Genomic DNA, 27,030 nt, shown 5'->3' with positions numbered 1-27,030 from the left:
AACTTTTAATTTTGGTATTTTTGTACTGCCTGTATATAGAAGTGTTCTAATTGTAATTAAAAGGAGTTCTATTTTTTTTTAACTTAATTTTTAACTAAAAGTTTTTATTTGCAATACTTTGATGGGTGTTTAGTGCACAAAGAGAAATACCTACACATATTTTATATGGAAACGAAAAGACTGACAACTATGAATTTATTTATTTATGTGAATGTACATATTTTTGTAAATGCAAAGAATATCCTGCATATTATTTAGGCTATAGGTTTGGGTAAGGAAAACACCCTGTTAATGTTTATGGGTAGGTACTATAACTAACCAATGACAAGAATTTGTTCTTTTCATTACAATATAATTTTCGTTTTAGATGTTTTTTTTGTTTTGAATGTTTGTTATGTTAGGATAGGTGTACATCACTTGTAACTACACAAAACTAATTAGGCCATTTCCAACACAAATTCATTACCCTAGCGAAATTCAACCATACGACATTCGAACATCATGCTTCACATTTTGTCAGTTATATGTATGAGTGTAGCTAAGCCCACTGTAGTTACGAAAAACACTGGGGTTTACTACAACCTTTTCGTTTTCATTGTTTTAAAATATACAGGGCGCATGAACTTCATTGTTAGTTTTTTTTTATTTGTGAAAATCCTTCTTGAACACCCTGTATGTTTTGACGAAATGTGTTTTGGTCTAAACCCAATCTAATCTGAAATGCCTATTTTATACTACAAAACGTATAATGTGAATTATGTATGTTTATTTAATATAACCATCGCTGTTCATCGCTGATGTTAACGGTATGTCTGGAGATATTTTCAGTCAGTTTACTGAATGACATGGGTTACACTTCAGGTCTAAATTCACGGGCTTTTATTTTGCTTCAGAGGGTTAAAAATGGGTCAAATTAAAATATTGCTTAAAAATATAGTTATTACAGTACCCAAATATTATTTTGTTCTACCGGTGGTGTCTTTATTAAAATTGATTTTTTGAGTAAAAAAATTGACTTTCTTCGATGTGGCCACATTCAATTCCACTCACTGTTCAGTCCACAAAAAAGTTCTCTTAGGCTTTCCGTCGTCAAAAACATCGTTCTTTATTAAAATAATGAAATACCTATTATTGCATGTTTATCATTGCCAAACGCACGACCGCTTCCGTAGAAATTAAATTATTTTAATGAAAAATGGTGCACAATTAAAAGGCAGGAGATCTTTTTTATGTACCAAATTACAAAACCCGACAAAAATGCATGAGAGCTTTCGAGAGACATTTAAAGGAATTGTTTTTATTATCGGGTCAGAACGACCCCGACGAAAAATATATCCCTAGTGGTCATCAATAAAAATGGGGAAAAAAGACTGACTTACTTAAGGGCACTTCTTTAGCACATTCTTGTTAAATATCTCTTCATATGATATTCCTCTTGATTTAGATGAGAAGCTAAATTTATTAATAACGCTGCAGTTACCAATTACTCAGTCATAAATCAACTGACCCTTGAAAGTTGATCTCTCGCTACGTTAATTGCCATTGTTTTTAATTAAATGCAATCAGAAATTTTTAACTCGTGCTGTTTTTTAGATCAATTGAATCGAATAATGTACGCTTTCCAAGTAATAATCTCAAGTTAAATAGGCATTTCAGATATGATTGTCAAATTGTTATTTTATGTAATTCACCAAGACACCAACATCGATAAGATCCAAGAACAAGGCTCAACCAAATTTTTTGCAGGCGTTATCTTCAACCACCTTACTATTACTTGGATAATACACATTGCGCTCCAGCTGCCTTAGATTGGAACAATCGTCCACCTCCTAGAAACGAAGCTGATGCAGCAAATGACGAAAATGATGGCAGACGTAGAGATTACAGCGGTCCGATCGAAGTCGGGAGATTTCACGATCACGTGCAAAGATTGCATGCGGATGGAGACATTGGGTTCAGTAGGGAATATGACTCTATCCAGAACGACCCTACTAATGAAGGAAATAGCTCTGAAAACTCGCAACATCCCGATAACAAGCCGAAAAACAGATATTTGAATATTATTGCTTGTAAGTTCAGTGTTTTGAAGGCTTCGCGTGTCATCTGATGGACATTTATATTGTAGATGATCATTCGCGTGTACAGTTACTACCGATGCCAGGCCAAAAAATTTCAACCTATATAAACGCCAATTACATCGACGGGTTTCTAGTAAGCAAAGCTTACATTGGCACTCAAGGTCCGCTCCCTTCGACTTTTGACTGCTTCTGGAGAATGATCTGGGAACAGAGAGTTACCATTATTGTGATGATTACAAATTTAGTTGAAAGAGGCCGGGTAAGTTGCAAATATGAAGAATGAGCGTTCCAGATGAAAAGCATACGCAACAAATTGTGAAACTGAATCCTTCAAACCTTTATTAATTCATAAAAAACACGAATAACTCTAATTTGAATCGGCATATCAGTTTTATGACTATAAAAATGTAACATATTGATAATTTTTCAGCGAAAATGCGATATGTATTGGCCCAAGGAAGGTTCAGAGTTATATGGTTTCATTCAAGTGAAATTGGTGAAAGAAGACGTGATGGCGACATATACCGTCCGAACCTTGGTTATCCGGCATACCAGGGTAAGCATTCCGGGAAACGTAAATTATTTTTCGCTGAAAATTGGACTTTTGCTAACGTTACGTTTTAGGTTAAAAGAGCTAAAGATATATCAATGGCGGAGAAAACCGTGTATCAGTATCATTACACCAATTGGCCCGATCATGGTACACCCGACCACCCTTTACCAGTGATAAGTTTCGTGAAAAAATCTTCTTTGGCCAATCCGCCTGATAGTGGTCCAATTGTTGTACATTGCAGGTACTCTCATATGAGCTCATCTTTATTTACAGCAACATAAATTACACATTTTGTTTCAGTGCTGGTGTTGGGAGAACTGGAACATATATAGTGATCGATGCAATGTTAAGGCAGATCAAGGCCAGGGGAGAAGTGAACGTGTTCGGGTTTCTAAAGCACATAAGAGCTCAAAGAAACTTCTTAGTGCAAACTGAAGAGCAATACATCTTTATACACGATGCACTTTTGGAAGCTATAGACGCAGGTGAAACTGACATTCCACGTGAACAGTTTGCTCGTTACGTCGAAGTGCTGCAGAATCCCGATAGTCGTTCGGAAGATGAGAGGGCATGGAAAGTCTTGGATGAACAATTTCAGGTAATTTTAATTATTTATTTGTACCTGGCCTGTGTTTTGGGAAAAATCTGCTATCACCGATCTGAATTAAAGTAAACTTGTATTCGATAACCCGTTGAATCTCTAGCCAGCTCCCAGTTTTAAGTTTGATGTTTGAAATTATTTGACTCAATTTGCCAACCTTTTCATTTGCAGCAAGTCATAAAGTTCAAGCCACGAGATTTTAACTTAGTCTCGGCTAACAAACCAGTGAACCAAAAAAAGAATAGGTGTGCAGTTCTTGTACCGATTGAAAGTGCCAGAGTTCATCTCACACCCAGACCTGGAGAGGATGGATCGGATTATGTAAACGCGAGTTGGTTACCGGGATTTCACAGTCTACGAGAATTCATTATTACTCAACACCCAATTGCCAAAGAGGAATTCTGGAAAATGTGCTGGGATCACACCTGTCAGCTCGTAGTCATGCTCAGCATTATTGACGGCGAGGAATTCGAGAAGTTTTGGCCCGAAGCAGACGAAGTGATTAAAACGGATGTTTTCACCTGTGTTCAAGCGAACGTCAACAAGTCTACACCATTTATCACGAGAGAATTTCTACTGAAATCTCTGCAGGATGACTTCGAAATACGAACAAAATTTGTTCAAAGTCTGAATTGGCCTCATCAAGGAGTTGCTAGTATTAAAAATATGTACGATTTGCCCAACTATGTTACAAGCCTACAGAAAGAAAATCAGGGGCCAGTATGCATTGTGGACAGGTAAGAAATATGTTTCAATACTTCCGATACTGATACTACAGTTATCATATCCGGCAAATATATGCAAAGTGAAACTTTTTGTATTAATGTGACACCGTGTAACTGGGAACCCCGACGGATTGACACCCTCGACTTCGTCTCGGATGTCAAACGCCTTCGTCGTTCAAAAGGGACACTTTTCGCTCTTGTATCGAAAATTACTATTGTGTTGCCAGCCAAGAATCTTTTTATGGGTGGTCAAAATTAGGCCTGGGTAATACTGTGTCTTAGATACTGGTGTGTTGATTGCCGCTCTGTGTGTTCATGTGCGCCACACCTGGCCTCTTACAACGCGACACTTAACATTTAATCTCATTCAAGATGGCACACTTCGGATTGTAGTTCGTGAAGGCCACGCGCAGTTACCATATGGTTTCTGACCCTCTCGGCAGGGCTTATTTTACGTTATAAAGCCGCACGAGCGAAAGTGCTCAAAATGCTTGTCTACTGATTACTGATCAATTCTTATTTATCTCGGTTCGATATGGCTCGCATAAGATTCTGGCCGTAGGTACCAGTACAACATCTGGAATTTCGGTATTTCAACAAAGAAAAAAGGCAAATTCCTGCCTTTTGATGACTATTACTACCAGATTGCATAAAAATCAGCTGGCGAAGAAGGCCAAAAAACTAACTTAGATAATTTGGTGAGCCCCTGCATACATAAAGGAACAAAATACATTCGGTCATAATTTATGGCTGATCCAGCAGCTGCGAAACCAATCACAGATACTTGTGAGACAAATAGGCTTTACAAGAAGGAAACATGTTGCCACTTTATCCATTCCTTTCAGTAAAACATCGCAACCGGCATTTGTCTCTATTCAGTAAAAACCAAAGAAAAGTTATTAACTTACGAACCACTAGATTTCACGAAGCACACCATTTTCTGTTTTTAGTTCCCAACATATAAAAAGTGTAGCGCGCCGTGTGGATGTATCAATACGGCAAGCCGTATCGGTGTCGCTGTGTGAACACCTGAAAATCCACTGTGTTGCCCAGGCCTAGTCAAAATATCGGTTGAAAAAGCGACCCAAAACCTTTAAATCAGTTTCTCACAAGAATCAATTGGCTTGTAATGGACAACACGCTGATTCGCGCTTTTATTATGCAGTATTAATTTAACCGATTTAGGAAAAAAAAACCCAAGTGCTAATATATACGCAAAATAAACGTTGCTACTGCCTAAGTTCATTCATCGGCTCGTATGGAAAAGAGGAAGTTTGCGTTCGAGACAAAGCGACTTAGCAAAAATTTTGTTTTGTCCGTTGCAGTTTCAAATCACTTCCTTATCCTACCTGTGACCGCTCCTTCAAAACTTACTGAGCTTTTTATTCTCAGATTTGGTGGTACTGAAGCAGCTACGTTCTGCGCCTTGGTAACCCTGAAACGACATTTGGCTTATGAGCAAAAGGTTGACATCTATATGTATGCAAAGCTATATCACAATAAAAGACCGGGTCTGTGGCTTTCTGTAGATGACTACATGAAATTGCATCTTTGCGTTCAAACTGTAAGCTCCGAACCCGAAAAATATCTTGAAGAAGTGCCACCAGATCTCTACACGCTTGCTAATGGAGTTTCGAAAACTCGAACCACCTCGAATTGTTCTGGAAAATCATCAAACTACTCAGATCCACAACCGGGCTATTCTAGGTCTCCAGATGGTTACTCGGCCTCTGTAGCTGTTACTATCGAGCAGGATGGTGAGCGTCCATCTACGTCGAAGGATGTGGGATTTTCAGCGGGCAGTTTGCATGATAGCAAAAATGATTTGGAGCGAGTTCCTCCTGAAGGTATGGAATCTGAAGGAGCAGTTCTTTGAAATTCGCTTCAGTCGCAGGGCAATAATGAGCAAGACGGTGTTTGTTATGTCTTTGCGAAAGGGGAGTGATAATATTCAGAATTAAGACAAATATTTCAAACATTTGCCCTGACGGTTGAGCAAAGCATCATAAAAGGAACATTAATATTTGTCATAGTTTTGAGTTGAAAAGACGTATTTCACTTTGAGTGTTTATCCCGTTAGAACTGCACTGCTGTTTTAGTGGGGTGTTTTAAGTGTCAACTGATAAGCTTGGTGATGTGTAGCTTATCCTCCTTCTATGTTAGGAAAACTTTACTGAGTATACGATTTCATGTGGTTTAGCTTGTAGTGAAGCTATTAATATAAAATTAAATATTAGCAACGAAATTGTCAAGTTACCTGAAAGTTACTATTTTAAAATAACATCGAAATTTGTTTGAATTTTTTTAGTCAATTTAGACGATTTTAAAATTATGTTGCGAGGGGTTCCTATCAGTAATAACTAAAAAAGTACCTGTTTTATTTTAAGTTTTAAATAATAGGAAATACATGAAATTGTATGATTAGTATTGGAGTGTTATGTTCTGTGTTAATGATAATATAATAACAATATACAGTAAACTCTAGGATTGTCTATACCAGTATAATATTATACTTCAGGAGCACGTACATTTTTGTGAAACACTGTTTCTAAAAAAGTTCATTTCGTTTGTGTTGTGTTCCATGTTTCTCAATTGATGTTAACAAATATTGCACAATTTGATGTTTGTCTTACTAAATTTACACACTACAACTCTATACATTCACACATTTCTTAGTGTTTAACATTTAACTACTGCGTATTGACATGTTACATGTATATGTAATTGTGTTCTGGATTTCCAACTCCATTTTGCCTTTTGTTTGCTAGTAACTGTCCGAATTGTATGCTTTGTGTTCAAATACGCTTCTTATCTTTTTGGTTATTGTAATATATACATTTATTTTTCAGTGGTACCGCTGTTAGGAAATCTGGAGACCTTTCCTTAATTCCGTTCGTTTGTATTAAAATTAAAAAGATAGTAAGTTTCGAGATACCTGCGAACTAGATTGAGTTCCTTCAATATTTATAAATAGTTTGTTAAATGGAGCGTTGATGAAACGTTTATTTTCATGCTTCTTATAGTTATTTATTTTTCGTCTACCGTGGCTGATGAATACGTTCAGGCCAGTATAGTTAATAAGGTAATGTTCAATGTTTTAATCATGTAAACTAGTGATCCTGAATTTCGACATTCTTAACTCCCTTGAAGGGGTTTACTGTCATGGAATATAATTCCTGATATAATATAATAAACCTGGCATCCAAATGGTGCAAATTATACAACATAATTTTAACCGTGAAATATATATTTTGTTTATTCTACTATTTTACAATTATTTTAACACTTGTTATTCACAATTGTTTCGCCTGTAACTGTTGAATTAATAATTCTGAATTTCATTCAAGTTAACAGGCAGGAAATAAAGGCTATGTCTGCAATTTTAGTACATTTTAAGGATATTTTCGATATCACTTTACGGCTTATTTTATTTTTCACACTTCGATCTTGGATAAATTCTATTCCATTCCAATTGAGATGCATTTATATACTTATATTTAAATGTGTCAATTTTTTATGTAATTTTAAGAATCTTTAAATAACCTGTTGTATCAACAGACTTCAATCATTTTTGATATCTTACATTCTGTGACGAAATTAATTAGTATGTAAATAAATTGTTCATAATGTAGCAGCAAATTTAGCCAATCACTGGTAGCCAAACTCTAGTCAACTGAACATTACATTTTCTAGGGTAATGAGTTGTAGGGCATCACATTAATTATTCGTTATTTTTCGAAAAGAAAAATTGAAATGTTACTTCTAGATGATGGGGAAAAATATTTTTGGAAGTATTTTACGTTCCTTATTATTCCTTTGCTTACAATTACGTAGAAAATCATCCAATCGGATTAATCTTTACTGTGCATTTATATCGTCACGTGTCCGAATGAATAGTGACTTCCAAAATTACTTTACCAATGCATTCTTGTACATGAAAGTATAATTAAAGTTTAGAAGAAGTTAGAGAGAAAGATAAGGTGAATATGAAAAGCCTGATTTGGAGTGTCCATTTCAGTATTCCTCAAGATATTTTAAGATTATTACAGGGTTACATGGACACTAGTAAAATGTAGGTTCTAGCCACACAATTACCAACAATTTTTTAAATCACACATAGGTTAGATCTTTTTAGAAATTATTTGAACGGAATCTATGCTGCTTATTTTACATTTGCGTATAAACAAAATATACAACAACTAAGTTAGATACTTTTCACTGTATATTTGAACATGACATTCGTGTTAAGATATTTACTTCCACTAGACTGAGGTGTGGATTTGGACATTATACAGTTGGACAGTTGATCTAACTTTAGTCAGTACCCGGCACATATTCAACTTCAATCATTACAAGCAAAGTATATGGTTCCACGAACCAATGACTTGTCTTTGCCGAATCTCGTTAAGGAGTTTTAATGTTTTCAATAATTTTCCAGGGCAGTTTTTCAGTTCAACTTCTTTCTCATTATTTGCTCAAATCCACGAAGCACGAATGAAATTTCTATTCAGTACTCAGATAATTACTGCAAGTTATATAATTCCTGACTGTTATTCAGATCGTTTTTTTACACCTCATCCAGTTTAGCCTATTATATTAAAACTGGGCCTAGATGGACGGAAGTCTGATTTCTCTGTGATGCCCGATAGGAATGGGCCTGGTTCTGACGGTTATAATCCAGGTCTACATTTAGTTGTCCCAAATACTACAGTTTATAGTATTTGGTTGTCCGAACTACACCCATATTTATTAAATATAAACATATGAGTGTCCCCCTGATATTTATCGCCCCTCGAGTAAATTTGTCGTGTAATGTCAGTAAAAAACTTTTCGGGTGGATGAGAGTCGACCCTGTTTGAATTAAGAAACTAGATTCGATTATTAGGAAATAGAATAGAAGTTCTGATGATAAAATTCCAGATCCGTCACAAAAAAAGATACATTGTCCCGCTTCTTGTATAATATAGTTACTAGTAAGTAATCACTGTAGAAATATTTAAAACAAATTTATTATTCGTTAAGCGGATCCATGTATCAACACAAAGGGAGCATAAGTACCAATTATCATGTTCTGGATAGGCTGACATAGACATAGAAGTAGTGTAGGTATACAAATGTTAAGTGGTTGCCTCTACAAACAGTTAAACATATGTCTATTAGTGCCAAGGAACGTTGCATTATTTAATCAGTAGCTCTACATAAGTTTTATGTGACCATTTGTTCTCAATTTCTGAAAATCACTTGTAGGCGCTAACTGATTTGCACCTATTCGGAAAATGTAATCCGATAAACTTAAGTTTGATGGTCAAGAGTAGATGAAAATGACCTTTTGCGTTGAGGAAGGTTGTACTGTTGAAATTTAAAAAATCTATTGTATAGACTATATTAGTGTCTGTTGCGTTGTTTAAGGTTGAAGGTCATTTTATCGATTCTATCGGGAATCCTTATGGTAGCCAATCTACTAGACATTAAGAAAACCTAATAAATGTATAATATCATAAGACTATTTAATGTTAAAGTATTTATTTGATTCGTTAAGTAAAATATAGTTTTTACGTTATATATAAATATTCGGACCAATAATTTAGTTGGATGCCTAATCTCCCTTGCTCACTCTTTGACATTTAAAGAGATTAACTAATTAGGGCTTTAATTCTCCAATTGCTTTAAGAGAATACCTGATTCGTAAATATTGTTTGATCTAAATTCAGCTTGTTAGTATCATGTAATTCAATGCTCCAAAATAGTAACAAGATTTAAACTCTAAATTTAGGTCCGTCCAAGGTTAGAAGATTACTGTTTTGGTCAAAGTGAGTTTAACATATTCCACGAATATTATCTAAAGCATTCGATTCATACTACTCATTTAAAAAATTTGAAATTCTGGAATGTCCAAGTGAGTCATTGTTGGATAGAACGCAGTTGCTATTTAATGTTCGAACAGAGAGGTATTTTCTTTGTAGTAATGTTTGTTTACTTTACATACTATGTATCCTTGTACATATAGTTCTAATGTATGTAACTGTGGAATTTTCATGTATTCGAAATATACCTATTTAAAAAATGTTGTTTTCGTTATTTTAAATCATGTCTTGCTCAAGCGCTTGAGCTGCATTATCTAAAACCTAAATCAGTATGCTAAGCCAATCAACTATTGATGCTGATTATGCTAAAAAACCACGGTATTACAACTAATTTACGAACTTCCATTTATATTGTCTTTGGCAGCATTACAAACGGCACAAAAGTTATTTTTCAAAATTTGCTCATCGGCTCAATCGTCTTCCTACATTAGGTGTAGGCATTTATTATTTCACAATTCTGAGGTAAGTTTTTTAGAGGTTTGGCTCTCCCAAAATAAAAAAAAAATCTTTAAGAACTAATGAATGTTTTAACGCTTTATAAATTATAATTTTTGTGCAACATATTTAATTGTAAATTGGTGTTTGTAGTTTTGTGTTAAGTTTTAAATCTGATGATGGCGCTGTTACATGAAGTAAACGATATAAAAATTGTTATGTCACACTTTGCCTGAAACCCAGGAAGGAACTGAATATAACAATTACACGCAGTCAGGAAAATAAATTAAAATTTATTTTATATTCAATTAATTACAAACCATCGAAAAATATGCTTTCAACTTTTTTCGAAAAGCTAATTCGATGCCTATTCTATACACACTTAGATCTGGATAACTGTTGAACGTTTCTACTTATCTTCCAAATTAAAAAGGAAACTACAATTCATAATATTGAAAAGGTACTGCAATAAAGCGTTTTATTCCTAATAACCATGAAGCACATTGATATAGCTGTTTTCTAGTCCTAAAACGATTTGTCTTCAAAAACATATTTTTTTTAATTAAATAATGCTCTAGAATATTGGAAACAGTACTTTCTAAGCCCATTTAGATACGGTTTTATATTTAAAATAATGATGAAACTTGGGTGTTTGATGGTGATTCGAGTGAACCGGACTAAGAATTTATTTATCTAACGCTTGATTTAAAATCTTCTGGATTATTACTTACCCAAACAGAATCAAATACAGAAGAATTAGGAATTGATGACAAAAATTTGCATTTCCACGTGTTCCAAATAACATTTATAAAATACACTTAAAAATATTTATAATATTTGTAAAACGTTAATAAAGTAACGATAAATTAAGAAATATATTAATATGTACCGCATTTGAAAATATAAATACATTCCTTTTTGATTTGGATTTTATCTTATATTTAATTTTTTTCTAGTTTCGAAGACGTCTCAACCCGTGCCTCATTTACATTAAATATTCATATTTGCCGATTCTTTCGTAAAAAAAAAACGCAAAATATAGAATATTCAATAAAATTGTAGTAAGTTTTCATAGCTTAAGTTTATTATTTAAGTCTAAGAATAAACTAATGATTGTTTCATTGTAATCTCGCCTCAAAGTACAACGGTAGTAAATATTGTAACCTTTTAAATTTCGTGCTACGATTAAAAATAATTCGTTTTAAAAATACAGTAGTTTAAATTAATCTCACAAGAATTGATCCAAAGTGTATCTTAATATAATTAAGCTTAAATTGTTGAATCTAAAATTTAAATATTGACCATCTAATTATTCACTGTTTTAATATCTTTTTGAGTGATTTTGAAAATCGCTCCGGGTAAATGTGTTTCAGTAAGATTGTTAACAGTTGTAAATTTCTTCAAGCAACTTGGCACTTTGAGAATTCTTCTCCTATATTTGCGGGTGGTAAAGGTATATAGGATGGGGTTCAGGGAAGAATTTATTGGTAACACGAAAACCACTAGCCAAGCATAAAAATCACCTGAAAGAAATGTTTAATTAAAAATTATAATAAATATTTTATTTCGCTTACCAGATATGTCTACTTTCAGGTACACAAGCATTTTAGCGGTAATTATTGGTACCCAGCAGGCTATATTAGCTAAAACTATGAAGAAAAATCTTATGGCAAATTGGCAGTCATTCATGGGCATTGATGTTGCGTTCCTAGTGTTCTTGATATTTATGAACATCCCTCCGTATGTATAAATTATTATTAGTAAACTGAAAGAATTTTACGAACGTTACATTTATATTTGATTTAAATAATAAATTAGTTTATATAAGGTCTCACCTAGGAGCATTGATCCCGAAAAATATTATTGCTGAGTATTCCCAACCAATTAAATAGGGTTCATCAATATAAAGCGGAAGACAAAGACCATTTACTCCGTAAAATTTCGTACTTGACAGAAGTCCTAATGCTAAAAAGGGTTTTTACATACACAGGACTGTTACTCATTTTTTGATCTTAATCAATTGCCTCAAAATTTCATAAAAATCCAATAAAACGACCCATTCGATTTAGTAATTTAATTTAGTATAAAAATTTCAATGCGCCCCATCACCGGATTTGTTTATCTTTGGCTGAGAGGGTGTATTGTTTACGGCGATTATCCAAACTAGTTGTGACGTAAAACTTGTCTTTGAAAATATTGCCATCCGAACAGGCACTTTCTACAAAATAGTCAACAATGAACTGCAAAGCAATGAGTCATCTAAAGGGCGCTCAAATAAATGATTATATCATCATGTTGGTTCAGTAGTTTGGTGCCTTCCGAACACGGCAACATTTTCGATAGCACGTCAGTCTTTTTCTGATGTCTGATTAAATGAGTCAGTCAGTCTGATTATCCCGTTTCTTACAAACCATTTGCGTCGTGGCTAAATCATCAAAAAAAATTTAAAATATTTTGTGTCATGTTAATTCCGTTCTTCGATGAGAAATATATAACAGGATCATTCATTGTGGCCCTTATGGCAGGTGCAGTAGTTTAATCTGCATGTGCATGATTAAAGTTTTCAATTTGGAATTTATTTTTATTGTGTGTTTTATGATTCGAAGTGTACTGTAAACTTTTTGAGGTTAAATGGGTACAAAGTTAAGGCTGGGGCGCCAGCTTGCAGAAACCTGGTAAGGATGATCACTAATCTATAAATCTCTTTGCTTGAACTGATTGTAGTTTTTCGAAAAGCAAATGAAGTTTTATACATTCTTTAAATTGTGTCTTGTTTGTTTTGCTGATTTTCAGTAACATGGCTTTGGACAGATTTCCTGCGTACTAAACAGATTTTCTTCTTTCTTTCCAGATGGCACAATGCAGCTTTCAGTAAGTTTAACTTTACTTCTGGTTACCATGTAGATGTCAAGCTTTTAGTCCCATAATGTTAACTTGATATTATGATATTGTTACATATCATATTTATTTCACGTGGAACGACTAGGAAGTTTCTCAGATTTACAAATTTTAAGATTTGTTGCCCATTTTTTTAACATTAAGTGGTCAGGTTTTCCACAGTAGATTTTATTAATACCCAAATTAGGGGTGTAAAAATATTAGTGTTTTCTCGTGTATAATACATGGGCCATGTATTTATTATGCAATGAGCGAAAAAAATTCCTGTTTCGGAAGAGTTATTTTCAGGCAGATTTTTGACGGCCTCCTTAAATCCGCAATTTTTGACGGCATTTTTGATGTAGTTTCATTGGTCTTGATGATTCAATAATTTATTTCGCGTTTTTATAGCTGCCCGTGAATTATTAAATTGAATTGAATAAAGTGAATTAAAATGTATCAACTTATTCCCCGTTGGACAATGTAACTTCAGAAATATTCAGAAGAAGTTCAAGCGGCATTCTGAGAAAACATTTTTATTTTATCATAATAACATTTTTAGAACTTCTTAATTAATAGAAATCCATTTTTACGTTGTCGCGTTTGAAACTTTGTAATGCTGCAATGTTTTATGGTCTTCCAACTCAGATCAAATTGTTTTTTTGCTTACAGCTTGTTTTTTTTGCATTTTAATTAGGACAAATTTGAGAATATTTGCCTGGCTGTTTGACTATCTAACATTTTTCCTGCCAAGTATCCGTATTGTTGATTGATCACAATTTTACTTGCAGTAACAGAGCAAAATGCGTTTTTATCGTTTTTACTAATATAATTTGTTAATCATGAACAAAATACGCCATATTGAATCATTTTATCACAATAAACATTTTATGTAATTACAACAAATTGACAAAAAATACTGAAAAATAATAACTTATTTGATTTTCAAAACATTTTTGTTGAGTATTTCGTCTTACGAAAATTAGCCTTATTTATTTTAAATTGAGAACTTTTCACACCACCTGAAAAATAATCATCGATTCAGAGCGGTAATTTAAAAACCAAAAATTCAAAAATTGTTTATATTATCGTGAGTCATAGTCAATTGTATATTTGTATGCGGTGCGCGGCGGTGAAATTTTGACTTCCAAAACAAAATCAGGTTTTCTAGTCGTTTATTTGAGTGATAACGAAAATTGTGTTAAAAAGTGTGCGGAACATTCGACATGCAGATTAGGTGCCTAAAAACGAACAACAAATGGTAAGGGCCTGAGGCCTACGAGATCTTCTATGTTGGGGTAAGTCGAGATTTTTGCAATTATTTTTGATGCAATGAATGTGTGGAAAAGTTCGGCATTCCTTCCACGATTTTTACATGCCATCAAAACATATTGTCTTTAAAAAATGCTGATAGTACAGGGCAAAGTATGTGGGTTGAGATCAGCACAGTGTTTCCCAGATAGAGGAAGGTGTCAAAGTTACTTTTCTCTTACTTTGTTATTTTATATTTATTACACCTCCACGTATGATTGAGTAGTTTGAAAAAGTTTTCTAGCATTGAACACATAAAAATCAATGAAGATTACGCAAATGTTTTATAGATCGCATATTGTGATACTTTTCTATGAGATAATTCTAATAATTGACTAAAGCGCAATTTTCATTTCATATAATAAACTAGCCAGTACTTGTCGGATTATAAGTAACAACTGTATGTCTAGAGTTTAATTAAGAGAGTTTTATGCATCATTATGATAAATTAGATCTATTAAGAGTACTCGGAGAGATTAAATTCTGTTTTCCACGTGTGAAAGCAAAAGTTAAATAATATTTTCGCGCCCTTCGTCTACTGCAAATAACAATACCGTATAATTTATAATTGCTAGATGAAATTTCCATTATGTAAATTGCGTCCACGAGCAAGCATTTTTTGTCCCTGCATACGAGATTTACATTTTTTAGGCTCCATTAAATGAAATATATTAACTGAATTAGGAACATAATTTAAAAACTTTAAAAAATTCCATTCAACGATTATACAGGGCGACATTTTGAGAACTTGAAATGGCCATATCTGAGGAACAAGAAGAGATTGAAAATATTTCTCGGACCAGTTTCTATAATTTGCCGGAGGATTTAAGTTTGTTCGCGAGCTAACTGCCAGTATCAACCCTCTAGCCCTCAGCTAATTAAACTGAAAAACTTGTACGACAACCCATTAGGTACATGTGGGAGCTCTTTTTAAAGCTCAAAAGTGCTTGCCGTTTGAGTTACAAGTTTGAGAAAGCGATTTGTTAATTCATGTTTTTATTTCTGTAGCAACAAATAAATAAAATTCAATAAAAAGTCGTAATTTCTGATACGCATAAACTGTTGGACGCAAGAAGGGGCATTTGAAAATAATATTTCGTAAGTACTGTTACAGATGATAAATTTTTACTACTATTCTGAATTTAAATTTGTTAAGGTATTTTTCATAATCTCAAAGTCCTCCAGCTACGGAATGAATAGTCTGTTATTAATTTTTTGTTCGGAATAAATATGTTACGCTCACAAAAATTTCATTTGGCAACAGAAATTCTTAAACCAATTTTTGAACTAAATGAATAATTGTTATTAAATTGCAGAGCCACATCGGTAAGGCTTCCAACATTTTACAGGATATAGATCACCTATAAATTGAAAATATTGATTCTATTGTATAAAATCTTCACTTTACTGTCCCATTTAGCACGTTTCACAAACGTTTATTTCAATTTATTTTATAGTTATCAGTAAATCTTTACGTTCGTGTATTGAGAGCAAATATTTAAAGTACCTCTTCCATCGTATTTTTTTTCGTTGAATTGGATATAATCCTAAAGAAAATGATATATCAAAGCCGTTTTTGAAGCAATATGCAAATTCTGGTTATCACTATTTCTCATGATAAAGATCACATTAAGAAATAAAAATATAAATTCAAATCAATATATTATCAACCTAGAAAGGTATCAAAGAAAAGTTAATTAATCCATTTAGTGTAGTCGCGAAAAACCAATATGATGAGTATTACTTCTGTAAAGTTATCCAAATACTTTCTATGAATGTTAATTTGATTTAACATTTTAAGACTGCTTTGGTTCCAAAGATGTAGAGTATCGCTGCAGGCAATAAAATGTCCATAAACTCTTCGTCACTGAAGACACGTGTCCTTCTAATTGGAAAAGAAAACAACAAACCCAAACTTTAATTTAACTTTATTACTTTTTACGCCGGTTTTTCGTGAACGTTTTTGAAATCGATTTAACATGTAACAGTTCATCTATTGAAATTTATGAAGTTTCAAATAATTGAATAGAAGTGGTAAACGCACCAGATACCGGGTGTTTGGAACTTATTGAGCAAGAACTATAGAGTGCAAGGAAGGTGCCGAAATGAAATGGCATTCTTATTGCATCATCAATTTTTAATGCTACTTTGAAAATTCTAAGATTTTAATTATAAAGGTAATCAATCCACTGTTATCCATGCTTTTGTGACAATTTGGATCCTTTGTCACGAGAAGCCCTTGATTTATTTTATACATTTTGGTGTTTTGAAAGTAAAAGGTTTAAAATATCGACTAAAATAAGTATCAAAATAATCTAATATCAGGTATTGTACAAGAGCGTTAAAATTTTATATTTTATAACTCAGAAAACGTTACTGTTTTTGAAAATTATGAATGAAAATTAATGTATTTAATAAGTAAAGTAAAGTGAGTAAAGTAAATAAGCCGATAAAACAGACAAAAAAGAAAAATATTTGGAAGTAGTAGGTACAAAGTTGAAAAACTAGTTGCTTATCATCGTTTTATATTTAGAGTTTTTCTTGATGTCATGTATTAATACTTTTGATAGGTAGAACCCTTTGACCTCATTGATTGGCAAAAAATTTGGTAAAAGCCACATATGATATTCTGATACCCTGAACTGAAGCAATATGTTTATTTCTATGTAAATATTGTGCTGCATAAAAAATGTAAAAACAGTATCAAACACACGGGACTCATCTTTTGAAAGTAATATGAAATAAATATGATAAAATACAAAATATGTTACTTTAGCAAGCTAAAAATTAATTCTGATATTGAAGCATGATAATCTGAAAAACTATAGACTGGTAGTACTTTGATTTGTATTATAAATTCAATGTACTTTTTAAAAACTGATTATTTGAACTGATAAATTGAAATAAATAAATCCGGCGCAATCAATTAAATACGCTCCAGATGAACTAATATCCCGATTTTCAAATAAGCGCGCACCTAAAGAGCTCCTGAAATAGTAGAACTCGCTTTCGTTGAATTCAACATTTTCCACATGAGTCTATTAAAAAAAATAATAGGATGCGGAAAATCGTTGCCTTCAGTGACAGTTTACGAACTTTGACGACTTATTACGACTTAATAACTTATCGCCATTTACACATGAAGTACATTTGATACATCTACACTGGAACGACACAAATGAAAAATATTGGCTTATTTGTAATTTTTACTTTCCGAAGCGCATAGTGATTATTCTAATAATCTAATAAATCCTAACTAAAAAATATTATATTTTTACCTGGTATAACCGAGATGCAAATTCCAAAACACCAGATGCACAAAATAACTCTCCAGGTCTCTTTTAGAGTTAATGAACCATATTTCTTATATGGCATCGTGATTACAAAGTATCGATCAACTGACAAGAAAACCAGAATCATCACTGATACTTCTAGGGATGTCATTCCAATTATTCCAGTAATCACACAGTTCCATGAAGACATCCATTTCCTGGCTATTTCGTTGTAATTGTCTCGATACTTTAGGTCATGATAAGCAATTATAAGCAGGTATATCCCCATTAGGCCATCACTTACTGAAATAGTTAAAAACGAATTTAATTTATTTCCATCTAAGACTTGTTATAAGAATTACCTGCCAGGTTTTTTATGACAACGCTGAGATTTTTATTTTCATCTCGAAACAAAAATCGCCCAAATAAAACAAGACTGTTACCGCCGATAGTAATAATACACATTATCCAATTAGAATACCTAAATATAGGTTTAAAAAGCAGCTGATTGATGGATGAAATTCCTAAAAACCGTTTAAAATATCAAGACAAACCCTTAACGCAATATATTCAATTCAAAATCTACACAATCGCCGTAGAATTAAATATTAATCGTTGAAGTTGATTAATGGACCATTAATGGACCTAAAATACATTTAATATATCAAGATAATCTATTTGTTGTGTTCAACATATATTTTCTGAATATTGATTCTTTGGAATATTTTTGCTTCATTCAGCATACCATTTTAATCAAAATATTTCGAGTAAATTAAAAAATACGTATATAAACAGTTTACCATCTGATAGAGGTCTGCATCTAGGCACTGTCGGAACATAAGTACAATATTTATACGTTTTAAAATATATCCATTGCAAATTGGTCAAACTAGCAAATATATCTGTATGGATGTTTGTAATGTCGATCTCTTCCAAATGTCTTAAAATATGTTTAATTCCATTTATCATACATTTGTTAATATTGCAGCAAATACTTACAATGACAGAAGATTTTGCAGGTTGATGAAAAGGTCTTTGTGTAGGACCGAGATTGGATTATTTCCAATTGACCTAAAAATCCCATTGGAACCAAGAATATTAATACAGTCCATAGTGTTACAACATTGAGATAAAAGTTGGAAAATTCAGAACCCAAAAAAGTGTGGAAATGAAACAATTTGAAATTGCCAAAATTCTTCAATTTCCTCAAATCATTTTTTTAATCACTTGTTCTTTTGAAATTTTGAAACGTCTTTTCCGAAAATTTGAGTGAAAAGTTTCGAGGCAGAATTAACCCCCAAGTTTTCAGTATTATTTCTGGATAACGTATTGGTACCTACAGTTTGCCTAGGGCGCCTTGAGAGATGAATAAACAATGGTGTAAAGATCGCAGAAAATTATTACTCAAGTCCCTAAAAAACAAGCACAAATATAACTGTTAGACACTTAAAGGTTTTAGTTGCTTACAATTCTTTTAGTTGCTTTAAATTAGCAAATGCCCCAATATCCACAGCCCTTATGGAGTTGGATCTCAAATTTCTGAAAGATATGTAATATACATTTGAATATATCTGAAACAACCTTATTTACTTACAATAAGTCGAGACCGGTTAGGTTGCTGAATGTGTCATTGGCTATAAACCTTAGTTTGTTATTATTTAAATAGCTGAAAGAATATTCGAAATAATTATTTGCCTTTTGCGAATGAGAAATAAGTTTTGCTTACAGCTCCAGTAATTTCGGCAAAAATGGAAAGGACTCCTGGTCGTCAAATGTTAATTCATTATGCGACATGTTCCTAAAGGAGATATTTATTAAAAGTTGTTAAGATCTTTAGCCAATTCAATAAGCTTACAGCCATTTCAACTCTATGAGTATCTCGAAATTACTGAAATAAATTGTCTTCAATTTGTTGTTGTCCATGTGTAGCCATTCTAAGCTAGTCAGTCCAGTGAAGACTCCAGGTTTGAGAACGGATAATTCATTGTTCATTAAAAAACTAGTAAGTAAAAAGGAAAATTTACTAAACCATAGTGGCTTAAATTGAACCAACATATATTACTCTCTTGGGAATAGCAAGATATAGAAATTGTTAACTCGGGAAAGTTACAGTGAATGTCGAAGCCTGATCGATGCCGACTTGAAAACGATTTAGTTCCTTATTTTTTTCAGTTTTCTCTATCTGTTATATCCCCTAAGTGACTGTAGAAACTGAAAAGTCACTCTTAAATCACATGACATATACAGGGTGTTCTGATTTGTGTGTGCAGGATTTTAACAGTATTTAGAGTATTTAGAAAATTGCATTTCCGTTGCCATACTGAATAAGTTAAAAGGAATTTTTGTACTAAAATCCAGAAGTCCAGATATCTCAAAAAGTGAAAAATGTTATTAGATTTTATATACAGCAGGCTTCTTCATCCCACAAAATTTCATATACTTAAAAAGTACAAACATTACTCCACTACCACGAAATCTAAACTTTTGCCGATTTATTGCTGTTAAAAACGCTGTATCAAGTATGAAATCCTGGTAAGAAAACCTGAAACACTCTGTATATGTAATATTTTTAACGGAATATACATACAGCTTCTTGAGATAATTTTGCTGTTCGAAAGCTCCTGGTTCTATGCAATGTAATTCGTTGTTTTCCAATTGTCTGTAATATTAGTTTGCGAAGGTTTCTAGCATTTTATAGATAAATTCTACTTACAATAATGTTAGATTATACACATTCAACGAATCTTTTTTCAGTGTTCTAATACTATTATTTTGAAGACCTCTGAAATATATAATTAAATTTCCAGTAAAAAAGTAGATTATTCGCAGATAACTCCAAATTACTTACAAGTATGTTACTCCTTTGGATATATCCTGAGGAATATCTTTAAACTGAGCGTGATTACAATAAACTTTGGATTTATAGGCGCATCGACAAACTAGTGGATGGTTTTTAATATCTAGAAAAAATGTTTATTGGAAAGAAACTTTCATATGAACTTCGCGCTTGATGCACCAAGGCAAACATGCTTTTAATGCGCGCTCAATATATAGATTTATTTTAATCAGTGTTGCACTTAGAAGCAATTCATATGCTACTTTGTATGATAAATATATTGCCCCTTATGTATGTATATTACATATTAAATTAAGATTGTATTTAAAGGCACTGTAATATCACACAAATATATATCTATATTTAGTCTTTGGGAAACAAAGTTTTAAGTAAACTTGACTATTTTTGCGAGTGCGGCACACTGTTAAATGTATTACAATTAAAACTGGATCACGCTGTTTATTTAAGATACTTTTATAATTACTGAAATAAGCGGATTACTTACCACATTCTTTGTAAGTGATCGCGGCATTTTCTATTAAACTACGATTTAAAATTTCATCTAAAAGATTAGTGCTTCCAGTTAGATCCGCTGAAATCGAAGATAAAATTTAAGTAATATTGAAATGCAAAAACTATTGAAATAGTCACGTACAGCATAGCACAGGGTTTTCATCTTCGCCGTCAGGACAATCATTGTGTTCATTGCAAATCTTGCCATGTGGGACACAAAGTCCTCCAGAACTACATGACATTGTGCCGATGGGGCAATCACCTGTAAATTCAAAATATTGAATTAAATAAATTGATGGGTGGATGAATTGAATGAAAATTTTTTTTTATGGGAGTTTCATTGTTTCTGCTGAGGCATCTGCATAATTAGTGCATTTAATTGCAAAACAAGTCTTGGATAGTACGTATATACGTACTAGCATACACATAACACATATATGTATGAAAAAATCTCATTATAGAAGATTTTTTCATACATAGAAGTGAAATCAATATTGCTTAGTGGAGTTAGTCTTGAATGTTTTTTTGTCACTTTACCAAACGATGCCTCGAGAAATCGCATTGTTTAGCAGTGCTTCAAAAATGTACCCAAACGTTATATAAAATCATATTCTAGTTTGAACCGCAAAACATGTCGAATATTTAGAGTCATTCATAGGCAAACTTCCTCCACTCTTACATTTTGAGTTTCCGTAATAGCCTCTTTTTGCGTTGCTAAAATGTCTGCCATTGTGTTTTTCTACGTTGCCTTTTTCTACCCTCATTGGTTTCCGCCCTCATCAATTCTTCACAGGTCGCCAAACCATCTTGGCGGTTGACTTTGTATTGTGCTCAGTATATGCTTCACTTTAAATAACCTTCTTCAAAAATACTGATTTCTTCTAGCTGTACCTTCATTCTTATCTATTTTGATGGTTTGTTTTCCTTCTTGTTCCAATCAGTTTAGTTTCCAAATATTCATGGTCTGTTTGGTTTTTAGCGAACAGAGTTAAATCAATTGCAAGTACGCTTAAATAAGAATACCAATATTTTGTATTTGCCTAAATTTCGTCTTTGCCTATTTTTTTAGATCATAAATTATTATTTTGAGCCATATTGACCTCAGATTTATCTCCTGTCTCAAACTTTCCCTCGTGGCAACATCCTCGGATTGTTTGTTTAGATTTTCACCCGATATCTTGTTTTATATATGATTTATACTGTAACTTTCTCCATCTTCATTCTTTTAAGGCAATTTCAACTTTCTTGTTTTTTTTGAAGAATTCTAAGAAAAAATGTCTGATTTGTTTCACTATCGTATTTTATCTTTTCGCCTAATGCTGCCTATACTTTCGTTTTTTGCTACGTTAATCAGATCCTTGGCGTGATTCGCGAACGAGATGTTTTAGTGCTTGTCCAGCTGGACTGTAATAAAACGTTTGAAATCAATTTAAAAAATCCAGGTCAGGTCGGTGGGCAAAGAAAAGGTTTCGGGATAGTAGTGGTTGTTCATATTATGTTAGAAACGCTATCCTACTTTTCTCTAATAATAATTTAATGATTATTAATAGAAATTCAATTACTTCATCATATCTGATTAGTTTCTTATTTTGCGTAAACATGATATTAAGGTTTTTGATGGTGTTCCATTAAAAAATATTTTGCAAATCCATCCAATGCTTCGTGAGTTCTCTGTTTTATTCGCCGTAATGACAGCAATAAAATCAACTCTTTTGCGTTTTAATCGACAGGCTAGGTAACTTTACAAACGCTCTACAATTATTTAAATAATTGAAATCTTGTACGTTTATGCATATTATAATTATTAACATATATATATATATATACGTAGAGAATGAAATTTTATTTCATATGCACTGTATCTATTTATCTGTCCACTGGTAGGAAAGCGGGCTCAATAACTCAAATCGTTTTTGAGATATGATGAAAATCGACGCCTTATGTTTGAGTCGATTTTGCAATTTTTACGAAGCCGCGGAAAACTAATAGTTATCTGGAAATCTTGGGTTTTTGTATGAAAATTACCAACAGTTTGCAAATAATGCTTCAGTTTGCGAATGTGCTATTTAGTACTGTATCCAGTGGTGTAGGTTTGTTCATAATACATATATGAGTAAAAAGCTGGCGTCATGGTTGAAATTATAGCCCGATCTTGTTTGTACCTTCTTGTGTTATATTAATTGAAATTCAAAATAATAATTTTCTGGAAAACTATTCATTTAATGGATGGAAATGGCAAACAAGACTAAGTTTTGTTAACAGTCATTGCGTGTATCATATAGGGTGTTTAAAGTTATTTGATAAAAAAAACAATTTTCTGGCGTCTATTTCGATAGAAAGGTCTACATTATTTTTTAAATAGAAATTTTTTTCATGACCTCTATATTAAACCGAAAAAATGCCCACATTTTTCGGGACACCTTATATACTACCCAAATCCAGATATTACTCGACTACTAACCTCTGTCAGAACTCATGATATTTACTTTAAAGTGCTCTCATTATTAAACGTTTACTTGCCTGCTTGCTCAATTTAAGTTGAACACCCAGTTTTTCAAAGCTACCCAATATTCGATTTCAAAACTATTTACCATGTTAAAATAAATTTTATAAACTCTATCGACTGTTAAAGTATTTTTACAGAGATCGGAAACACCCTGACTGTGTTCATATAAACGCTTTTAATTAACTTTATAAGCTCTATCGTTTTGTTAACGTCTTTTTGCAGCGAACGGAAATATCCTGAATCTAAGTTCTAATCTAGTCTTGTTCTAACTTTTGAGTGAATGGCTTCATACGATATATTCCACCCACTTAAATCTACTTCAACCCTAGAATATATGTGTGTCAGAGCTTCCTTTATAATTAAAATGTTAACTATACCTACCTACAAAATATTATACACAGGTATCTTAAATTTACAAAAATTTTCAATAAATAACCGTATTTTACTGATGTTTGTTTTATCAGTGTTTAAATATCTGGGAGAATCCAGATATGGAAATACCTGCAACCGAAATTGACTTAATTTGTTAGATTAAAGGCTCTGTTGAATTAAGGCTTATTTCACGACCGATTAGAATCAACGTTCGTTGAGTATGGTTGCAAGTGTTTAATTATTTCATTGGAATTTACGAAATTACCCACATGTGTTTCCTGATACAAAGGGTTACCCATTTGGGAGGCATCTGGACAATTCATAAAATTGTTTCAATCGTAAATTGTTGCATAATAGTACAAATCACAGCCTGGCCAATCATAAAATTGATCCTTATTAACCCGAGCAATATACATTTAACTATGAATGAATTCGGTTGAATATTACCCACGTTTCATCGAAATAATTATCAGCTATTGCATTAAATTGCAATAAAATAATATACAAAATACATTTAAAGAACACCTGAATATATATTTATACATGATTAGGCACTTTTTTCGTCAAATTATTTTCACAAGTATATGGCATGAGTTTTCGATTCCAATGGCATAATGAATAATTTGTTAATTGTTAATAAATTACTGAAATATAAACAATAATAAACAAATAATAATATATTGCTATCTATTACAATTGAAAATTATTAGCTAATGAAACCGGCAATAATCCTTGCATGTTAATGGAATACACATAAGCTTATTCACTCAATTTATGAATTAGTCTACTAATTTTCAAAACCGAGAGTTATTTTAACGCTATCGAGCTTTCATTATAACGTTTCGATTCACTATTATCAGCGACTATTTTCAAGAGTGCATCATTGTTAACTTGATAGTTCGAAAAGTTGTAAATTATGTCTTGAACTTATCTTTTTAAGACAATAACCGTCTTTTTGAAACAAACGGGAATTTATTTGTAACTTTACAGTTGTTGTTGAGTTGGAAACATCTGAAAGTTTTTCATACCATTCGCGAAAATTTCACTTTTCACCCTTTCAATATTAATGAAATATTGCACTAAAAACTAATTGCTAAAGTTTCTCGAAGCTAATCCAGTCGAAATAATCAGCATCAAGTACATTTTATTGTACCATTTTCACTATTGAATCTCCACGGGAATGTACACAGGACCGTTTCCAATTTAAAACTTTTTATTATGCCTATGTATTTTAGTTTTATTATTTTAGCATTATTTTAGAGTAACACTTTCCAATATGCTATTGAAGCATTACTTTGTGATTTAGTTTTTACATGTTTCATGTTTTGTAATGAATGACTATTGGCATTAAGCACATTGTTGACTTTTGTCTATAGGAAAACCAATTTGGTTAAAAACTCTGTTAAAATAGGATCGCCTCTTATGAATCTGAAAAAAAATTGGTAGGGATTTTTTTATATTTTCATGGTTTTATCGCTAGGGAGCTTGAGATAAAGCATTTAAATATAGCCCACTATGATTCTAGGTATTGCTGGATCAGCAATAAACCGCGCAAAAACAGAAATTATTAATTTTTCTGTGATTTATACCCGGTTTTTATATAGACATTTCGTGTTACCTACTCTATTCAAGGAAAATTTCTCTGTAGGTTTCAGATGAATAGAGGAAGTTAGACACGTGGAAAGAAATTTCTTCATGCAGTAGCACTTGGGTAATTTCATAAATTTTACAACGTCTTTTGCGATTAGATAGATTTATAATAGCGAACTTTATCGAGTTTAGAGAACTATTGAAATTGAAAATGTTTAACTGCCACAATGGAGCCATAATAGTACATTACATAGATTGTACTCATGGGTTAGGCATTACTAATAAACTACTGCCCATAACTGTTTAAGCAATATATTTATACAACATATTAATTTATTTATTTTGCATATTAATAAGTAAAATGGCAAAACTCCGTCAGATTAATAATTTCAACATTTTTAGTATGATTTATTTCTATAGATATATTTTTAATTAACTCTGCGTGGCCTCCGGCTGAGTGCAAATTTATTTTTATTTGAAGCTGTATGTTTTTGGAACATGTTCTGATTACTTTCCTAGTCGTTTCGTGGCTTTGAACAAAAAAATCTAATAAACAATTGAATCAAACAGGCATTAAATTAACAGAAAACATTCAACAATAGGTACTCAGGTACAACAGGAAAGCCGAAAATGTTTTCGACAAGCTTATGATGTTATATTATCTATCTTACCTTTGCTGTAAAAATAAACTAGAATTGATATTAAAACAACAGCAGCAATGATGCACCCATTGAGCAAAAAGTCCCGCCAATTGGACATTTGCGAGGAACGGATTTGAACACTGTTTCACAACTGAAATTTTCCAGCTTCAACGGAAGCCGTTCGAAAATATTAGACACTTGTTGCGGTCGATTTACGTTATCAGGTTTGGGTTCACAATAAGGGCGAATGAATAGTTTTCAGGATGTCTGTTTGTAGACCATGTAAAATACAATTGCTGCTAGAGTAGTTACACATTTTACTTTTTTACACATAACTAGCAAAATTTTGTAAAATCAACCCGAAATTTTCTTTAAATCAATATTCCTCTCGGACATTCAGCCACATTTTTAATTTGTTAATAAATAAAATGTTTCGCAAATCGTTTTTTTGGTTCTAAATTAGATTATTTAACAAAAAAATTTTTGTAACTTAATAATTGTATTTCTATTACTTTATTCAGGTCTAAAACATGACAGAATTATCTGCAAGTTACAATCGTTGACTAGAGAAAGTCTAATTTAATTTTCATTTGCTTCAATGTTTAATCTTAGCGAGCAAAACTGTATAACATTTTTTGATTACATCGTTCTCTACTGTAATGAAACTACATGAGTTATAAACTGGAGATTAGTGAGTAGAGAAAATGACGCAAATATGGGCTACCCATTATATTTTAGTCTTTAAACATTTTTTTATGACTTAATAATCAATACCGAAAATATCCAACGATAGCTACATTAGTCAGTCACAATCTGTCATAATTTCACATTGATTAAGCAAATTAGAAATTCATTA

General features: G+C 32.4%; 2 protein-coding genes across 5 annotated transcripts in view; one reads left to right on the top strand and one right to left on the bottom strand.

The window, feature by feature from the left end:
* Positions 1-7,220, top strand: part of LOC109537920 (tyrosine-protein phosphatase 99A) — a 298,832-nt gene extending 291,612 nt beyond the window's left edge. For 3 of the 4 annotated variants that reach the window (XM_048661512.1, XM_048661513.1, XM_048661514.1), the window contains 8 exons: positions 1,747-2,069; positions 2,126-2,337; positions 2,509-2,652; positions 2,703-2,872; positions 2,932-3,229; positions 3,404-3,969; positions 5,350-5,804; positions 6,807-7,220. In XM_048661512.1, coding sequence (XP_048517469.1) covers positions 1,747-2,069; positions 2,126-2,337; positions 2,509-2,652; positions 2,703-2,872; positions 2,932-3,229; positions 3,404-3,969; positions 5,350-5,804; positions 6,807-6,844 — 2,206 coding nt within the window. In that variant the 3' untranslated portion in view covers positions 6,845-7,220. The remainder of the gene's footprint in view (positions 1-1,746; positions 2,070-2,125; positions 2,338-2,508; positions 2,653-2,702; positions 2,873-2,931; positions 3,230-3,403; positions 3,970-5,349; positions 5,805-6,806) is intronic. The other variant, XM_019904885.2, reaches the window with a different exon arrangement.
* Positions 7,221-11,281: 4,061 nt separating this feature from the next.
* LOC109537873 (relaxin receptor 2) lies at positions 11,282-26,340 on the bottom strand. The gene is made up of 18 exons (XM_019904795.2): positions 26,205-26,340; positions 21,208-21,327; positions 21,058-21,144; positions 20,565-20,676; positions 20,430-20,498; positions 20,304-20,375; positions 19,572-19,715; positions 19,443-19,514; positions 19,311-19,382; positions 19,184-19,255; positions 19,057-19,128; positions 18,716-18,787; positions 18,517-18,656; positions 18,079-18,240; positions 17,723-18,019; positions 12,092-12,221; positions 11,831-12,021; positions 11,282-11,779 (listed from the first exon to the last, which is right to left on the bottom strand). Exons 1-18 carry the CDS (start codon positions 26,290-26,292, stop codon positions 11,562-11,564), a joined length of 2,190 nt encoding a protein of 729 aa, XP_019760354.2. The 5' UTR covers positions 26,293-26,340; the 3' UTR covers positions 11,282-11,561.
* Positions 26,341-27,030: the final 690 nt, after the last annotated feature.

The sequence above is a fragment of the Dendroctonus ponderosae genome, unplaced genomic scaffold (genome assembly GCF_020466585.1).
Source record: "Dendroctonus ponderosae isolate FM_Combo_2020 unplaced genomic scaffold, Dpon_F_20191213v2 Dpon_F_20191213_1, whole genome shotgun sequence".
Classification (NCBI taxonomy): Eukaryota; Metazoa; Arthropoda; class Insecta; order Coleoptera; family Curculionidae; genus Dendroctonus; species Dendroctonus ponderosae.
The sequence above is the reverse complement of the archived record's forward strand: the minus strand, read 5'-3'. Positions and strand labels throughout refer to the sequence as shown.

What these genes read in the sequence shown, in the direction of transcription:
- LOC109537873 (XM_019904795.2), bottom strand. Translation starts at nt 26,292, where the DNA reads ATGTCCAATTGGCGGGACTTTTTGCTCAATGGGTGCATCATTGCTGCT. An exon ending in CAAGGCGCCCTAGGCAAACT is followed by an intron (nt 18,788 to 19,056) that starts GTAGGTACCAAT and finishes TGGGATTTTTAG; the next exon opens with GTCAATTGGAAATAATCCAA. An exon ending in ATGCAGACCTCTATCAGATG is followed by an intron (nt 18,241 to 18,516) that starts GTAAACTGTTTA and finishes AACGGTTTTTAG; the next exon opens with GAATTTCATCCATCAATCAG.